The 14,604-nt window shown below is 37.0% G+C and overlaps 1 protein-coding gene across 3 annotated transcripts in view; it reads right to left on the bottom strand.

The window, feature by feature from the left end:
• The window catches only part of USP44 (ubiquitin specific peptidase 44), a 54,903-nt gene that overhangs the window by 8,807 nt on the left and 31,492 nt on the right, over positions 1 to 14,604 (bottom strand). For all 3 annotated transcript variants that reach the window (XM_019446483.2, XM_019446482.2, XM_019446484.2), the window contains 2 exons: positions 5,648 to 7,142; positions 1,741 to 1,936 (listed from right to left, as the gene is read on the bottom strand). In XM_019446483.2, coding sequence (XP_019302028.1) covers positions 1,741 to 1,936; positions 5,648 to 7,072 — 1,621 coding nt within the window. In that variant the 5' untranslated portion in view covers positions 7,073 to 7,142. The remainder of the gene's footprint in view (positions 1 to 1,740; positions 1,937 to 5,647; positions 7,143 to 14,604) is intronic.

Genomic DNA, 14,604 nt, shown 5'->3' with positions numbered 1-14,604 from the left:
GACAGGTTCATAATTGCTCAGAACACCCTTCCCCACTTCCTGGCACAGCAGTCCTTTACCAGCTCTGTGTCTGAGGACTCCCTCGGTGTCTTGCTTTTGCTATTTTAGTACAAATCTTAAAACAGGTGGCATTTTAGATTCTTTCTGTTGTCTCCTCTGCTTCTCTTAGAGGTTCACCTATGAATTGTACCCTGCAGCTTCAGGCTGGGCCATTATCTACAAGTTTGCTCTGGATGCCTAGGAGCTGTCCTTCAACTTATACAGCAGCTCTGACTCCAGTCACAGCAATAGCTGCTTCTCCTGTACGGGGTGGAACCAGTCCCCTATGAGGCTATCCTCTAAGCCATCTCCACTTGCCACCAGAAGACTTTCCTCCAAGTCTCTGCTCCTGACATCCAGGAATCCAGCGCTGCTGAATGTCCTAGACCTACATTTGGATTGTCTCCCTGAATATATGGCCCATGTATAGCTAGATAAGTGATGTCAACTCCCTGACTTATAATTTTAAACACTTGCCTGTATGTATTAAATTAGAGTAGCTCTTTTAGGCCTTTATTTGGTAGGCCCAACACACACACACAAACATATTATAAAATCATATTCTGTATTCATTCATAGTATCTTTCTATTCCCAGATTTGGTGATGAAAGCATCTAGGACCATTCACATTTATGTCCAAGAAAAAAAATACTTCACCATTTGAATTTGATAAGGTTTATTTTGTTCTAACCTCATAAATCTTAGGGTTATATATTTATAACAGAGTTCATATTAGACAGCACTCAGAAAATGTCAGTATAAGCCATTCTAAGAAAACCATCAATTGATGTGACATTTCTTCAATGCTGGAACATCCAATATTTCTTTTATATTACTTTAGAAGTTTAGTATCTAAAACTCTAGAGTCATTTTTTCCAGACATGGAAATTAGAAAGAATACTTGAAAATATATGGTATAAACACTAAGATGCCACATGTACATTGATAGAAAAGATAGACACCAGCTAAAGACACAACAGATCTGTCATGGTTTTATATACAATTTCCCTGGAGGATGATGCTTCTCTTTAACTGCAATGGCTGTTTCATCCCCCAGTGCTGGGTTCCTGTGCTCACCTCTATGACAGAGTTTCTCATAATAGATCTTAATTGTCTGTTTCTTCCATTAGGAATGTAAGTACCTTAAAAAGTATTTTATTTCTATCCATAGCAATTAGAACAATGACTAATATAGAAGAGACAGTAGATGGTTTTTGACTAAATCTTTGTTTTCATGAAACCAATTTCCATACAGCAGTCCCCCTATATATTATGTCCTATTATCTAGCTATGCATACACACACTTATACGCATATGTTATCTATAGATCAGTGTTTTGATATGTAGCTAAAAGACTCAGCAAACATTACATTCAGTACTAAATAATATGCTTTCCTTTGACTATTCCCCGTTGCTGCTTTATTCTGTCTCACATATTAAGTTTAAATTTCTTATTTTATGAATTCTTTCTCTCCACAATTGACTATAGGATAAATTCTTTTAATGTCATCAGAAGGCAAAACAAACACATAGTTCACAAATGCCAATTATAAAGTAGAAACATCTATCTCAATTTCTTTTGATGAACTACCAAACTTTATTTCCAGAACTACTACTTCAGGAATTTTTTACGCTTCCTCTCATTTGTGTTTCTCTTTGCTAATCTTAGAAAAGCAAAGAGAATATATAGTCTCTACTTACAGTTACACTGGTCACATACGTAGATTTTTCCTTCTAAAGCTTCAGTTTCTGTGAATTTGGCCAACATTTCAGTAACCAGACATGGCTGGGAAGTAATATCTTTTCCACTGCATTGGTATCTTTCTGGAAATTCCAATGACAAGTCCCAGAAAGGTTCTATGGTGTTTGATTTGTTGTCACATGCAACACATGTAACCTGAAAATAAAAATATTAGTTCCTCAGATTACAATCCTTCTGTCAAAACACTTACTCCTTTCACTATAGAGGTCAGTAAATTAGTTTTTCTTATGAAAATGCACCATCAGAATTCTGAATAATTTGCTTTGTATTATTTTCAGGGATTTTTTTATTATTATAATTTTTCCTTTCAATGACTGTCATTAAACCCATTATGTACTGGTGGGCTTTAACCAGTAGGCATTTAAAAAACTCCAAGGCCATTAGTCAAGTCTGAATGTAGGTTTAAAAAAAAAAAAGACAACTGTGGACTCATTTAATTTGGTATATATGTGTGTGTGTGAAAGAGATTTATATGCATTTAATTTAATATGTTTAGATTATTAGACTTGTTCTTTGTCCTTTTTCCTTCCTCATCTTTCACTAATTTTCTCTCTCCAAATCCCTATAACCTCTTAACCATGATACAAATAAAATACTATTTGTATATTTTTATATATAGTATATTAGTACGTGTAGATTTTGAAGCCCTACCAATTGATAATTTCAAAAGCCAATACATTTAATGTAAATGGTGTCATCATACTCTCACTTAAAACAAACATCACTACATCAAAATCTTCACCAAATATAGGAACTACAAAGAATACGGGGCAGTTCTAACAACTGACATAGGAAATAGAGCAACTGGAAAGGGAAAGACTTATAACTTCAGTGAAACACTCAGCAGGATTTAATGTTGAAGACAGACTACAAATCTAATAATCTCCACATGATAGATTACTAAACTCTTTCATAAAGCTACATTCCTGAAACAGGCAACAAAATAAAGAAGCCAGGTCTAATGTAGATTTTAGATTTAACAAATTGACAAAAGAAAAGAACACTCTTGGTGTTTGTCTGGGGACTCATTTGGGCCAGGTTTTAACCTTTTGAGAACAGTTTATTAAAGGAACCAAGCATCTGAATCTCCTGAGATAACCATATTCCTAAGAGTTTATTACATGTCTAAAGGAAGAGAGCAAAAAGCTGGCATAAAAATTTTTATTAATTCCAAGTCATCCATAAAAGAAAAAATAAACACACGGGCACTCTTGCACTATTCAAAATATGAAATATAAAATTCTTTCTGGAAAGAAACTTGTACTCAAGTATCGAAAGACCTACCTTTTGACAAAGTAATGCTACTTCTAGGGTTCTGTCTTAAGGAAATCATTAGAAAAAATGTCTTATAACTTTATAATAACAGAAAAACTGCAACTATTTTACAAGTCAACAATATGGAAATGGGTAAATATATTATGGTATATACATATAATGGACATTGACATGCTGTAAAAAACAAAAAAAGGATAAAATATTCTAAAGACTGAAAAATCTTTACATCATAATGAAAAACTACAGGCACCTGGGTGGCTCAGTTAGCCATCTGCCTCCTGATTTTTGTTCAGGTCATGATTTCACGATTGTGAATGTTGAGCTCCAGTCAGGCTCTGTGCTGAACATGAAGTCTGCTTAAGATTCCCTCTCTCTCCCTCTCTCTCTCTCAACAACAACAACAACAACAACAACAACAACAAAAAAAAAATGAAGAAAGGAGATAAATTCATCATGACCACACAAGTTGGGGAAAATATGTATAAATGTGCAGAAGAAAAAAAACTAGAAGGAAATATACCAAAATATTAATAGTTTTTATATGTGGATTGTGGAGTTATGGGATAAGGGGATGGTTTTTCTTTTACTGCATAGATTTATTGTATCATATAGGTCCTTGGGGACTATATATTACCTCTATTTATAACTATATATTACCTCTATTTATAATAGTACATTAAAAAAATTTTTTGTTTAAATTTTTAGGTAAGTTCTAGGCCCAACATGGAGCTTGAACTCACAACCCCAAGGATCCAGAGTTGCATATCCTACCGACTGAGCCAGCCAGACACTCCTATAATAGTGCATTTTATTATTTTTTTCCTCTCTTTCTTTTTTTTAAGTTTATTTATTTTGAGAGAGAGTGTGTGTGCGGATGGGGGAAAGGCAGACAGAGGGAATCCCAACCAGGCTCTGCTCTGTCAGTGTGAGGTCCAATGTGGGGCTTGAACCCATGAATCATGAGATCATGACCTGAGCTGAAGTTGGATGCTTAATCAACCAAGCCACCCAGGCACCCTTAATAGTGCATTTTAAGCTTTTGCAGAAAAATGGTAGAAAAACAAAATTGCATGCAACACAAGAAACAACTCTAATTTGCTATTTGGCACAATGTAGAATCTTTACATTTCTCAAACATTAAGTGGAATAAAGATCACAGATACACCCAAGGAATAATTACATTTGAAATACTTAAACTACAGGCATGCATGGCTGGCTCAGTTGGTAGAGCATGTGACTCTTAATCTTGGGATCATGAATTCAAGCCCCACGTTGGGCACAGAGCTTCAAAAAATTTTTTTAATGTTTATTTTGAGAGAGAGAGAGTGTATGAACAAGCAGGGGAGGGGCGGAGAGGGAGAGAGAACCCCAAGCAGGCTCCATGCTGTCAGTGCAGAGCCTGACACGTGGCTCCATCCAATGACGCTGGGATCATGACCTGGGCCAAAATCAAGTCAGACACTCAACTGACTGAGCCACCCAGGTGCCCCAAGCTTCAAAAAAAAAATTTTTTTTTAATATTTAAGCTACATTCTAGCAAAGTATGCTAATGTTATAAAAACAAAAGGTGGTATCATTACTGTGAAAGTTGAAATGAGGAACAGAGGCAGGTGTGCAAGAGGAAGGAAATGACCTAACAGCCAATTGCCTAAAACAAAAAAATTTTTAAGATCTATGCTATGGAAAAGTAGAGAACCTTATGTCTAGTAATAGTTTACCAACAAGTCCACTCATTAGAGTTATTAATTGGATTAAAGATCCTGGTTTTGTGATTCCTTTTCACAACAAGGGAAACTTTTACAGCAGTAATTAAAATAAAGGAAAATCATTTAGGATTATTTTCAATGAAATCACACTTACTTAAAATTTCCCTACCTACTTATTAAAGCTTTCAGACCTTGCCCTCGTGGGTTTTATAGAAAGTCTTCCAGGGCTACCTCTTGGTTCCTAAAATTATTCAAGTGTGTACCAAATCCATTCCCAGTACCGCAGTATCTTCAAATCTGCTCCCTAAGGCATTAAACCCTCTCTTCTCAATCTCTCAGAAAATGAATTTAATATTATCAACCTAAGAAGCTTTGTTTCCTGATTCCCTCTTCCCACAAAAAAAGCTTTTTAAAAAATGTTTATTATTTTTGAAAGAGAAAGAGTGTGCGTGTGCATGCGCAAAAGAGTGGGCGAGGAGCAGAGAGAGAGGGGGAGACAGAGAATCCCAAGCAGGTTCCACACTGTCAGTGCAGAGCCCTGCACAGGACTCAGGACTCAGGAACTGTGTGATCATGACCTGAGCTGAAATCAAGAGTCGGATACTTAACCAAGTGAGCCAGCCAGATGCCCCAAAAGCTTTGATACCATAGATGAAAAACTACTTCCAGTGATTCATGAAGGAAACACATAAATGAGTGAAACACTGTAAATGAATAAGCTGACTTCTTGACACATATTTGTAAAAGCAATCTATTCTGACCTGAAAACAGTCCTTTCTAACACACTAGATAAACAGAGAATACACATTTTTTAGGCTTCGTTTTATGAATTCCCCAAGATGAAAGATTAAAAACAAATCCATACCTGACTAAGTAGTTGTCCATGAAAAATATTATTCACAACATTCAGAACCTGTTTGATAAGTTTCCTTTGAGAAGTGGGGATAAGAGCTGGTAACCTAGTACCAGTTGTCTCTAGTTCATGTTGTATTTTATCCAAAAGTTCACAGAGAAATTCCTGAGCATCCTGTTGGGCATAACCACGAAAAGCTGGAATTAGTCTCCACACGGAGTGTAGCATAGCAAATGGTGAGACTAAGGCCCACTTTCCAGACCACATGACTTGGAACAAAGTATGCAATTCATGACAGAGAGAAATGTATTGTGAACTTGGTTCCTTTGGCTGAATAAGTTCCATCTTTCTACTCTTTGATGCTCCACCACTTAGTCCTAATGATAAACTTGGATGTCTGGAGGGAACACAGCCTGTATCTTTTTCTTGGCATTCATTCATTTGATATACTGTATCTGTGACTGGTGGATGCTTATAAGGTGATCTTGTCTTATCACTAGCTGTCACTGCCAGCCATCGGTTCAGATCAAGTTTTAAAAAACATTGCCGAAAAATAAGTAAATGACTCAACACTTGAAGAACAGAATTCATATAGCAAGTATTTCCCAAATTTCTCAATCCAGTTACACCAGGAGTTACTATTGGCCTTTGTTTACCTGAGGAGTCATTGGCTTTTTTTAATCTTACATCTTCTGAGGTAGGTACTACTTTATCTTTTGCTGGTGATGCTGGGGTTTGCAGTGGTACTTGAACAGGAACTATTTCTACTGTGGTAGACTGAGCTAGACCTTGCAAACGTAAACTCTTTCTTGGATGTATACTTTCCAATTCTGTTTTAACTTGATACTCTAATTCTTGTCGTCTTTTCTTCACTTCTCTTTTTGCTATTTTTTCCTGAAATTGTTCCTCTTGTCTTTTTCTTCCAATGGGTGATTGTTCAAACCAAGTTCGAAAGATTTTACCCATTAATATTCTTCTTCTATGCCAAAGAGCAGTATACATTTGATCTTCATTTTGAAGCAGAGATTGGGTGCTATCGTGTAAGTAATAAGTATCATCACTTGTACCCACAGACTGCAAAACCCTTCCACTACGAGTCGTGCACTGATAATTTTGACTTTTGATTGCACTTAAGGTACTTCGTAGTAACTTCAGGTCTCCAGTTGCATTATCATTAAGAACATAATCATCACAAAGGTAACAAAAAACATACATCTCATTCACCTCCAAGGCAACAGGATGACTGCTATCTTGAAAGTGCCTGACTGCATGTTCTTCAATGTATCTTCCACAGGCAACATGAGAACAGCTAAGGCAAGCCCAAATCGACTCAGTTGTATTGCAGTCCACACAATGCCATTTCTGAGGGTTGAGGATGGAATGGTCTTGAGCAAGCCGCAACTGCCCAATGTGTTTGCACTTATCCATTGTTAACATTTATTCAGTCTAGCTGAGAAACACATAATCCAAACAAGTCTCTGTTCACGATACTTGAGACATCTGAAAACTAAGCAGAACAATATCAATTTTTAATAAAAGCCAATATTTTTCTTTTTTATAAGGTATTTTTCCAAGAAAAATTTTTATAAATTTGCTTCCTTTGCTCCCAATTTGTGGGCTGCCTGTCATAACACCACAGGCAGTTCTTACTTGTCTTTTGTTCCGAAGCTCTCTAATCTCTCATCTGCCTTGCTCTAAAAAAATACACGCTTAACTTTCTCCAACAGGTTCCCTTTAAAAACTGTTTTTAATTTTCTGCCACCATCTACTGGTAGAAAGGGGGTAGTGCCCTCTTTTCAATGAACTAGAATAAGATCCATCCTTTCACCCAATAGTTGAGGGCAGTTTAAAGAACTACATTCCTTTTCTTAAAAATTAGGGTCGGCAAGACTGAAATATATCTCAGTAATGTCTACATTCTGAGACCCCTATCCAAATTGTTACTAAAGCATAATCATAGTTAACAGCATGAGTTCTGAAACAAACACTTAGAGATATGAATTCTACCTCTGCAACATACTGTTATATGTCTGATTTGAGCAAATATTTTAACTTCTCTAAATTTCTGTAAAACAGGGAAAAGTCATACCAACTTCAATGAAAAACTGAAAAAATATGAAATATTTAACACACAGTAAACCCCCAATAAATGGTAGCTATAATGGTAGCTACAGTGAAAAAATATGTATTTTAAGTAGGCTCTACGCCCAGTTGTAGAGCCCAACATGGGGCTTGAACTCTGAGATCGAGACCTGAGCTGAGATTAAATCAGATGTTTAACTGACTGAGCCACCCAGGTGCCCCTAAGATGAACAAATCTTAACATTCTATTATAGTCTATTTATTCAAATAAATCACATCGATATTTACTTAATTACCATTTTAAATTTAGCTTTCCACTAGTAAATCAATAATGACCTTTAATTCATGGCTCTGTAACATACTTTGAATTTGACAGACTTGACAGTTTACCTTAGGGAGGGAGAAAGACAGAGACATGCTTTTGTGTTTGAATAGCCTCTTAGGAATGTACAAGGATACATAAGCAAAGCAAAAAAGAAAAATAAGAAGTGGATGGCAATATAATAAATGTTTACATTCTGGTGGGCCTATGCACTATCTGAAATTATAAGCGTATTACAAAAACAAAAACAAAACCCCATCCCAACATAATAAAACAAAACAAACAAAACCTGTGTGGTTTTGACCCAGAAACATGTTCCTTTATGAGTTAAGAGTCAGGAAAACTTCTGCTACAGGATCTAAAAATAGAGGCATTTGGCTGACTTAGTTGCTTTAGTGTGCAACTCTTTCTTGATCTCAGGATTGTGAGTTTGGACCCCACATTGGGTATAGAGATTACTTAAAAGTAAAATCTTAAAAATAGATAAATAAAAATAAAGATAGTAGGGGTGCCTGCGTGGCTCAGTTGGTTGAGCCACTCTTGATTTCAGCTGAATGATCCCAGGGTCATGGGATGGCCTGAGTCAGGCTCCAGGCATAAGCAGTGGAGTTCTGAGTTCCAGAACTCAGAACATTTTATGTAGTATGATCAATACTTTCAAACTTTTAGGGCAGCTGATAAAAGGACACTATCCAAAATCTATAAATAACTTATCAAACAACCTCCCTCAAAAACAAACAATCCAGTTAAGAAATGGGCAGAAGACATGAATTGATTTTTCCAAAGAAAACATCCAGATGACTGACACGTGAAAAGATGCTCAACATCACTCACCATCAAGGAAATACAAATCAAAACCACGATGAGATACCACCTCTCACCTGTCAGGATGGCTAAAATTAACAACACAGGAAACAACACGTGTTGGTGAAAATGTGGAGAAAGGGGAGCTTTCTCGCCCTGTTGGCAGGAATGCAAATTGGTTCAGCCATTCTGGAAAACAGTATGGAGGTTCTTCAAAAAGTTAAAAATAGAACTACCCTATGATCCAGCAATTGCATTACTAGGTATTTACCTAGTAAATACAAAGGATACAAAAATAGTGGTTCAAAGAGGTATGTCCACTCCAATGTTAATAGCAGCATTATCAACAATAGCCAAATTGTGGAAAGGGCCCAAATGTCCAACAACTGATGAATGAATAATGAAGATGTGGGGTATAGGTAACAATGGAATATTACTCAGCCATCGAAAAAAATGAGATCTTGGGGCACCTGGGTGGCTCAGCTGGTTAAGAATCCAACTCTTTTTTTTTTTTTAATGTTTATTTATTTATTTTGAGAGAGACAAACAGAGACAGAGAACACAGCAGGGCAGGGGCAGAGAGAGAGGGGGAGAGAGAATCCCAAACAGGATCCCTTGGAGCCTGACTCAGGGCTCAATCTCATGAGTAAGATAATGACCTGAGCTGAATTCAAGAGTCAGATGCTTAACTGACTGAGCCACCCAAGCACCCCAAATGTCCAACTCTTGATTTTGGCTCACGTCGTGATCTCACAGTCTCATGTGAGATGGAGCCCTGAGTTGGGCTCTGAGCTGAGCGTGGAGCCTGCTTAAGATACTCTCTACCTCATCCCCATTTGTGCGTGTGTGCGTGTGCTCGCTCTCTCTTAAAAAAAAAAAAAAGAATGAAATCTTGGAACTTGCAATAGCATGGATATAGCTAGACTGTATTATGCTTAGTGAAAGAAGTCAGTCAGTGAAAGACAAATACCATAGGATTTCACTTGTATGTGGAATTTAATAAACAAAACAGATGAATATAGGAGAAGGGGGAAAAAAAAGAGAGGGAAGCAGATGGTAAGAGATTCTTTAAATTACAGACAACAAACTGAGGGTTGCTGGAGGGGACATAGGTGGGTAATGGGCTAAATGGGTGATGGAGATTAAGGAGGGCACTTGTGTTGAGCACTGGGTGTTATACATAAGTGATGAATCACTAAATCCTACTCCTGAAAACAATATTACACTATGTTAACTAACTAGGATTTAAATATAAATTTGAAAAGATAAATAAAAAATACATTTTTTTTAGGACAGCAATATGAATTTCAATGGTACTTAGGTGCCACCTCCAGGCATCTAAGAAAGCTGCAAAGGTGAAGTTAATTTTTGGTTCCTTCTCACCAATTTTTTTTTTTTTTTTTTAGTAAAATCTCCTAGCAATCAGAGAGCCTCTCCCCCTTCATTTCTTAACTTTCAAATGTAGGGTGTATCATGAATATGGACTTAAGGCTGACCAGTCCCAACACTCACATGTGTACACATTTCAGGCACACATTTTTTCTTAAAATTTTTGAAGTTTATTTATTTATAAATAAGTAAACAAGCACAAGTGGGATAGGGGCAGAGAGAGAGGGAGAATCCCAAGCAGGCTCCACACTGTCAGTGCAGAGCCTGATGCAGGGCTCAAACTCATAAACTGTGAGACCATGACCTGAGCCAAAATCAAGAGTTGGACACTTAACCGTCTGAACCACCCAGACACCCCTTCAGGCTCATATTTCAAGTTTATTTCTCTTCCTTCAAAATTTCCTGAGGTCCAGAATCTGTTCAAATACAGTATTTTATTAGAACTCCTAGCATTCAACAGTAGTTGCTAATGGCAAAATTAAGACATCAAAGATTAATATGCTCCATTATCCTAAACCCTTCCACGTACTGAAGCTAAATATCTCATCCTTGACTCCTTTTTCTCTCTCCCTACACCAATCCTTCAGGAAAAAATGACTGGCTCTATCTTAAAAATATATCGAGAACCCGACAATTTATTACCTCTACTGCTCTCACCCTGGTCCAAGTCACAATCAAGTCTCACCTGGATTACTGCAATAAGGCTCCTAAATGGTCTCCCAGCTTTGATCCTTGTTGCCACCAAGAGTTTACACAGCAACAGCATGCTCTTCCTATAAACCTAGACCACCAGGGCCCAGACCTGACACTTAAGGGGGTCCCTGCCCTAACCCTCTCCCATGATGTGGAGTCTGCAGAGTCAGGGGAAGGTGGTCACCTGGAGCCTGCACACATCCCAGCTTCCCTTTTAGATCCATTCATGGGTACCTAAGACCCAGAAAATTCCCTGCCCTAATCATCCCCAAGCCTGCTTCCAGAAACTATGGGCGATAAGTCACTGAAAAACTCTGTAGAGAAGAATGACATGATCAGATATATAGGTCACAGATGGATCTGAAATGCAGACCCAGAGGAAGGATGAATGATTAAAAGAGATTATTACTCCAGATACAAGGAAATTAAAGCTGCAGAAGTGTTGAAGGAAAGATGGGAGCAGAGGTAGATTAGCGTCAAACAAACTTTGGCTTAAAGAACTGGTTCAATATGGAGATTAAGATAAAAATGTAGGGTTCTCTTCTATCTACTTTAATGTGGTTTTTGTTGTTGTTGTTTTGTTTTTTTTTTTAAGAGAGAGAGAGCACATGTGAGCTGGGGAGGGAAGCAGAGGGGGAGAGAGAGAACCTTAAGCAGGTTCCACGCTCAGTGCAGGGGTCAATTCTGAGCCCAAAATCAAGAATCGAATGGTCATCCAACTGAGCCACCCAGGCCCCCTCTACTTTTGTTTTAAAAAGATTATATAAAAAATAAAATAAAAAGGATCATATAAAGAATACAGAGACAATTTAAACATTCCTTTCTGGCAAGTCAGACAATAATTATTAGTTCAACTTCTTGAGATGAAGATGGAAATGCTGCTTATTTACACTCAAGGGAAATTATTTCATTCTAAAATTTTAGAGGTGGTATGAGTTATACCTTGCATAACATTCAGAAAAGAAGACTCAAAAGAAAAGAAACTTCTAGAAAGAATGTATAATATAGTTTATTTTGGGGCTATCCATATTTTCGAATATCTAAATAAGCATGTTACTTATACAATAAATTTTAAATATGCATACTAGTATATAATTTAGCACATATGTAGCTAAATTATACACAAGCCTCTTTAATCTCTTCTCTGTTCTGCAAATACATTCCTAATTGTTACTAAAAAATCTATTTACATGATGATGGCAAGGTTCTCACGGCCCTTCAACAGGAAGTGGCCTAAAATTGAACATTGTGATTCCATTCAATGAAAAACCCTGAAAAAAGTGAAATGCTGATCAGATGCCATCTCTCTGAGAGGCAATATAGCAGTGGAGAGGTATCACAACAAAATGGTTAGAAAGGACACTCTACAATCCAAATGACTGAGTTTAACACTTAGCTATATTTACCAAGTAACCTAGACAAATTATTTATGCTCTACTTACCTCAATTTTCTTATCTTTAAGAAACGGTGGTAAGAACACCAATAAGGTTGTTGAGGGAATCGGAGAAATTTATATTCATAAAGCACTTAGAATAAACCCTGGCACTTAATTATGTGGCTCTCAGTATCTTAGTTGACAATACTACTGTGAATACTGCCACTGCTACTGCTATTATATAGGCTAATTTTCTTCTAGTTTTATCACTTTTAGCCAGGGATTCATTCTTCTCAGCCAAATGTATACTGAGCCCAACTAAGGTGCTAACTGAAAATGAAGGTATTAGCTGAGAACTAAGGTCTAACCTCTCCCAGGAGTATTTACTTTTTAAAAGGGGAGCTCTCAAAGATAAAATCTTTTTTAAAAAATCTGAAGAAGTGAAACCAGGAGCACCTGGCTGGCTCAGTTGATAGAGCAAGAGACTCTTGCTTGATCTCAGGGTTCTGAGTTCAAGCCCTACCCTGGGTGTGGAGATTACTTAAAAATAAAATCTTTTATAATGTTTTTTGATATGTATTTATTTTTCAAGGAGAGAGAGACAGAGCGTGAGGGGAGAGGGGCAGAGAGAGAGGGAGACACAGAATCCGAAGCAGGCTCCAGGCTCTGAGTGGTCAGAACAGAGCTCGACGCGGGGCTCGAACCAGTAAACCACGAGATCATGACCTCAGCCGAAGTCAGAGGCTTAACCGACTGAGCCAGCCAGGCGCCCCAAAAATAAATCTTAAAAACCAAAACAAAAAAACCCACCAAGAAGTGAAACCAGAATGGTTGAATGACCAATAAGATTAATATTTTAGAGCAGGGGGTCCACTTACCCGGTCGAGTTATGAAAGAAACCAGGAGGGCAGATAACCAAAAGAGGGGCAGGGAGGTAAGCAGGAACTAGAAAGCCAGGTTGCTGCCACCTGAGGCTTCCAGTTTGCTCTGCTGCCTGGTGTCAAAGCTCAGAGACACTTAATAAGGTATCCCCAAAGGGTTCTCATCACACAAGATCTAAAAGCTTGGAGGAAAATTAAGGGGTATGGGAGTATTTCCTTGACACTTCCTATTTTCCTCTATTGGGTTCAGAGCACTTCTTTTCATTTGCTAATCCACTGTGGAGAAGCTATGTATTAAACTCTGTTTAGCTTCAGCAGGTTGGTTATGTAATTTTTATCAGTATATTCACTTTAAAGAGAGAAAATAAAATATTTTTGCATACTCCATGTAGAATCTGATAAAATATTACCTAATATAATAGCAACACACAATTAGTCAAGATGTTCTGAATGGAATCTATATACAAGGATTAAAATAATCCATACTATCATTTTCTCATACATTTAAAAAATGTTTCATACTTAAAGTTCCAATTAATATCTATGAAATGTTTTTTTAAACCAAGTATGCTACCTTTATTTGAAAAGACAGATGGATTTATAATATTCTGAAAGCTTTGTTATTCTTCACTGATTAAAGACAATGAAATTTTTAATTGGTTCAAAGAAAACCATTCAAGCTATTTAAACTTTCCATGGCATATAACTGATGAACATTTTTATTTTTAAAATTCCCTGCTACTGCTATTACATAGCAAATCTCTACAGTTTAAGAAAATAATTGTATTTGACTTATTGAAAGCTAATTATTTTACACAGAGTTAACATATAACAAAAGCAATTATAAAATAGAAAACTAAAATGACTAGAAGAGAAAGAAAACATAAGATCTTATTAAATATGGTATTTTTAGTTAAAAATTTACATCACACACAAGTATCAAATACATGGGTAAACTACTTAACTTGTAACAGTTCAACAGCACAAAACTGCTTATACTTACCACCCAGTGAAGACTCTCTGAAATTAATTTTCATTTACTCAAATGATAGCCCTTTGCAACATACAATCCAGGCTTTCAGCATGTAGTAATACCCTTCTGACATCTATTTCAATAGCTCATCCTACTGGCAGAAGTTCAATGACAGATGTAGGTAGCTGACCACCAGAACCTTTCTGAACCAGTCTCAGGCACACTGCAAACTCAGCTTACCTGTACATCTTGCTGTCACAGAGTTAGTTTCTCTTCCAATATTCTCATATTTTTTAAAAATATTTTTAAATGTTTTATTTGTGAGGGAGCATACGTGAGCAGGGGAGGGGCAGAAACAGAAGGGGACAGAAGATCCAAAGGGGGTTCTGTGCAGTAAACCCAATGAGGGGCTCAAACTCATGAACTACAAGACCATGACCTGAACTGAA

The sequence above is a fragment of the Panthera pardus genome, unplaced genomic scaffold (genome assembly GCF_024362965.1).
Source record: "Panthera pardus isolate Hobbes unplaced genomic scaffold, ASM2436296v1 HiC_scaffold_6, whole genome shotgun sequence".
In the NCBI taxonomy this organism is placed as follows: domain Eukaryota; kingdom Metazoa; phylum Chordata; class Mammalia; order Carnivora; family Felidae; genus Panthera; species Panthera pardus.
Note: the sequence above shows the minus strand (reverse complement) of the source record. Positions and strands in the feature narration are given on the sequence as shown.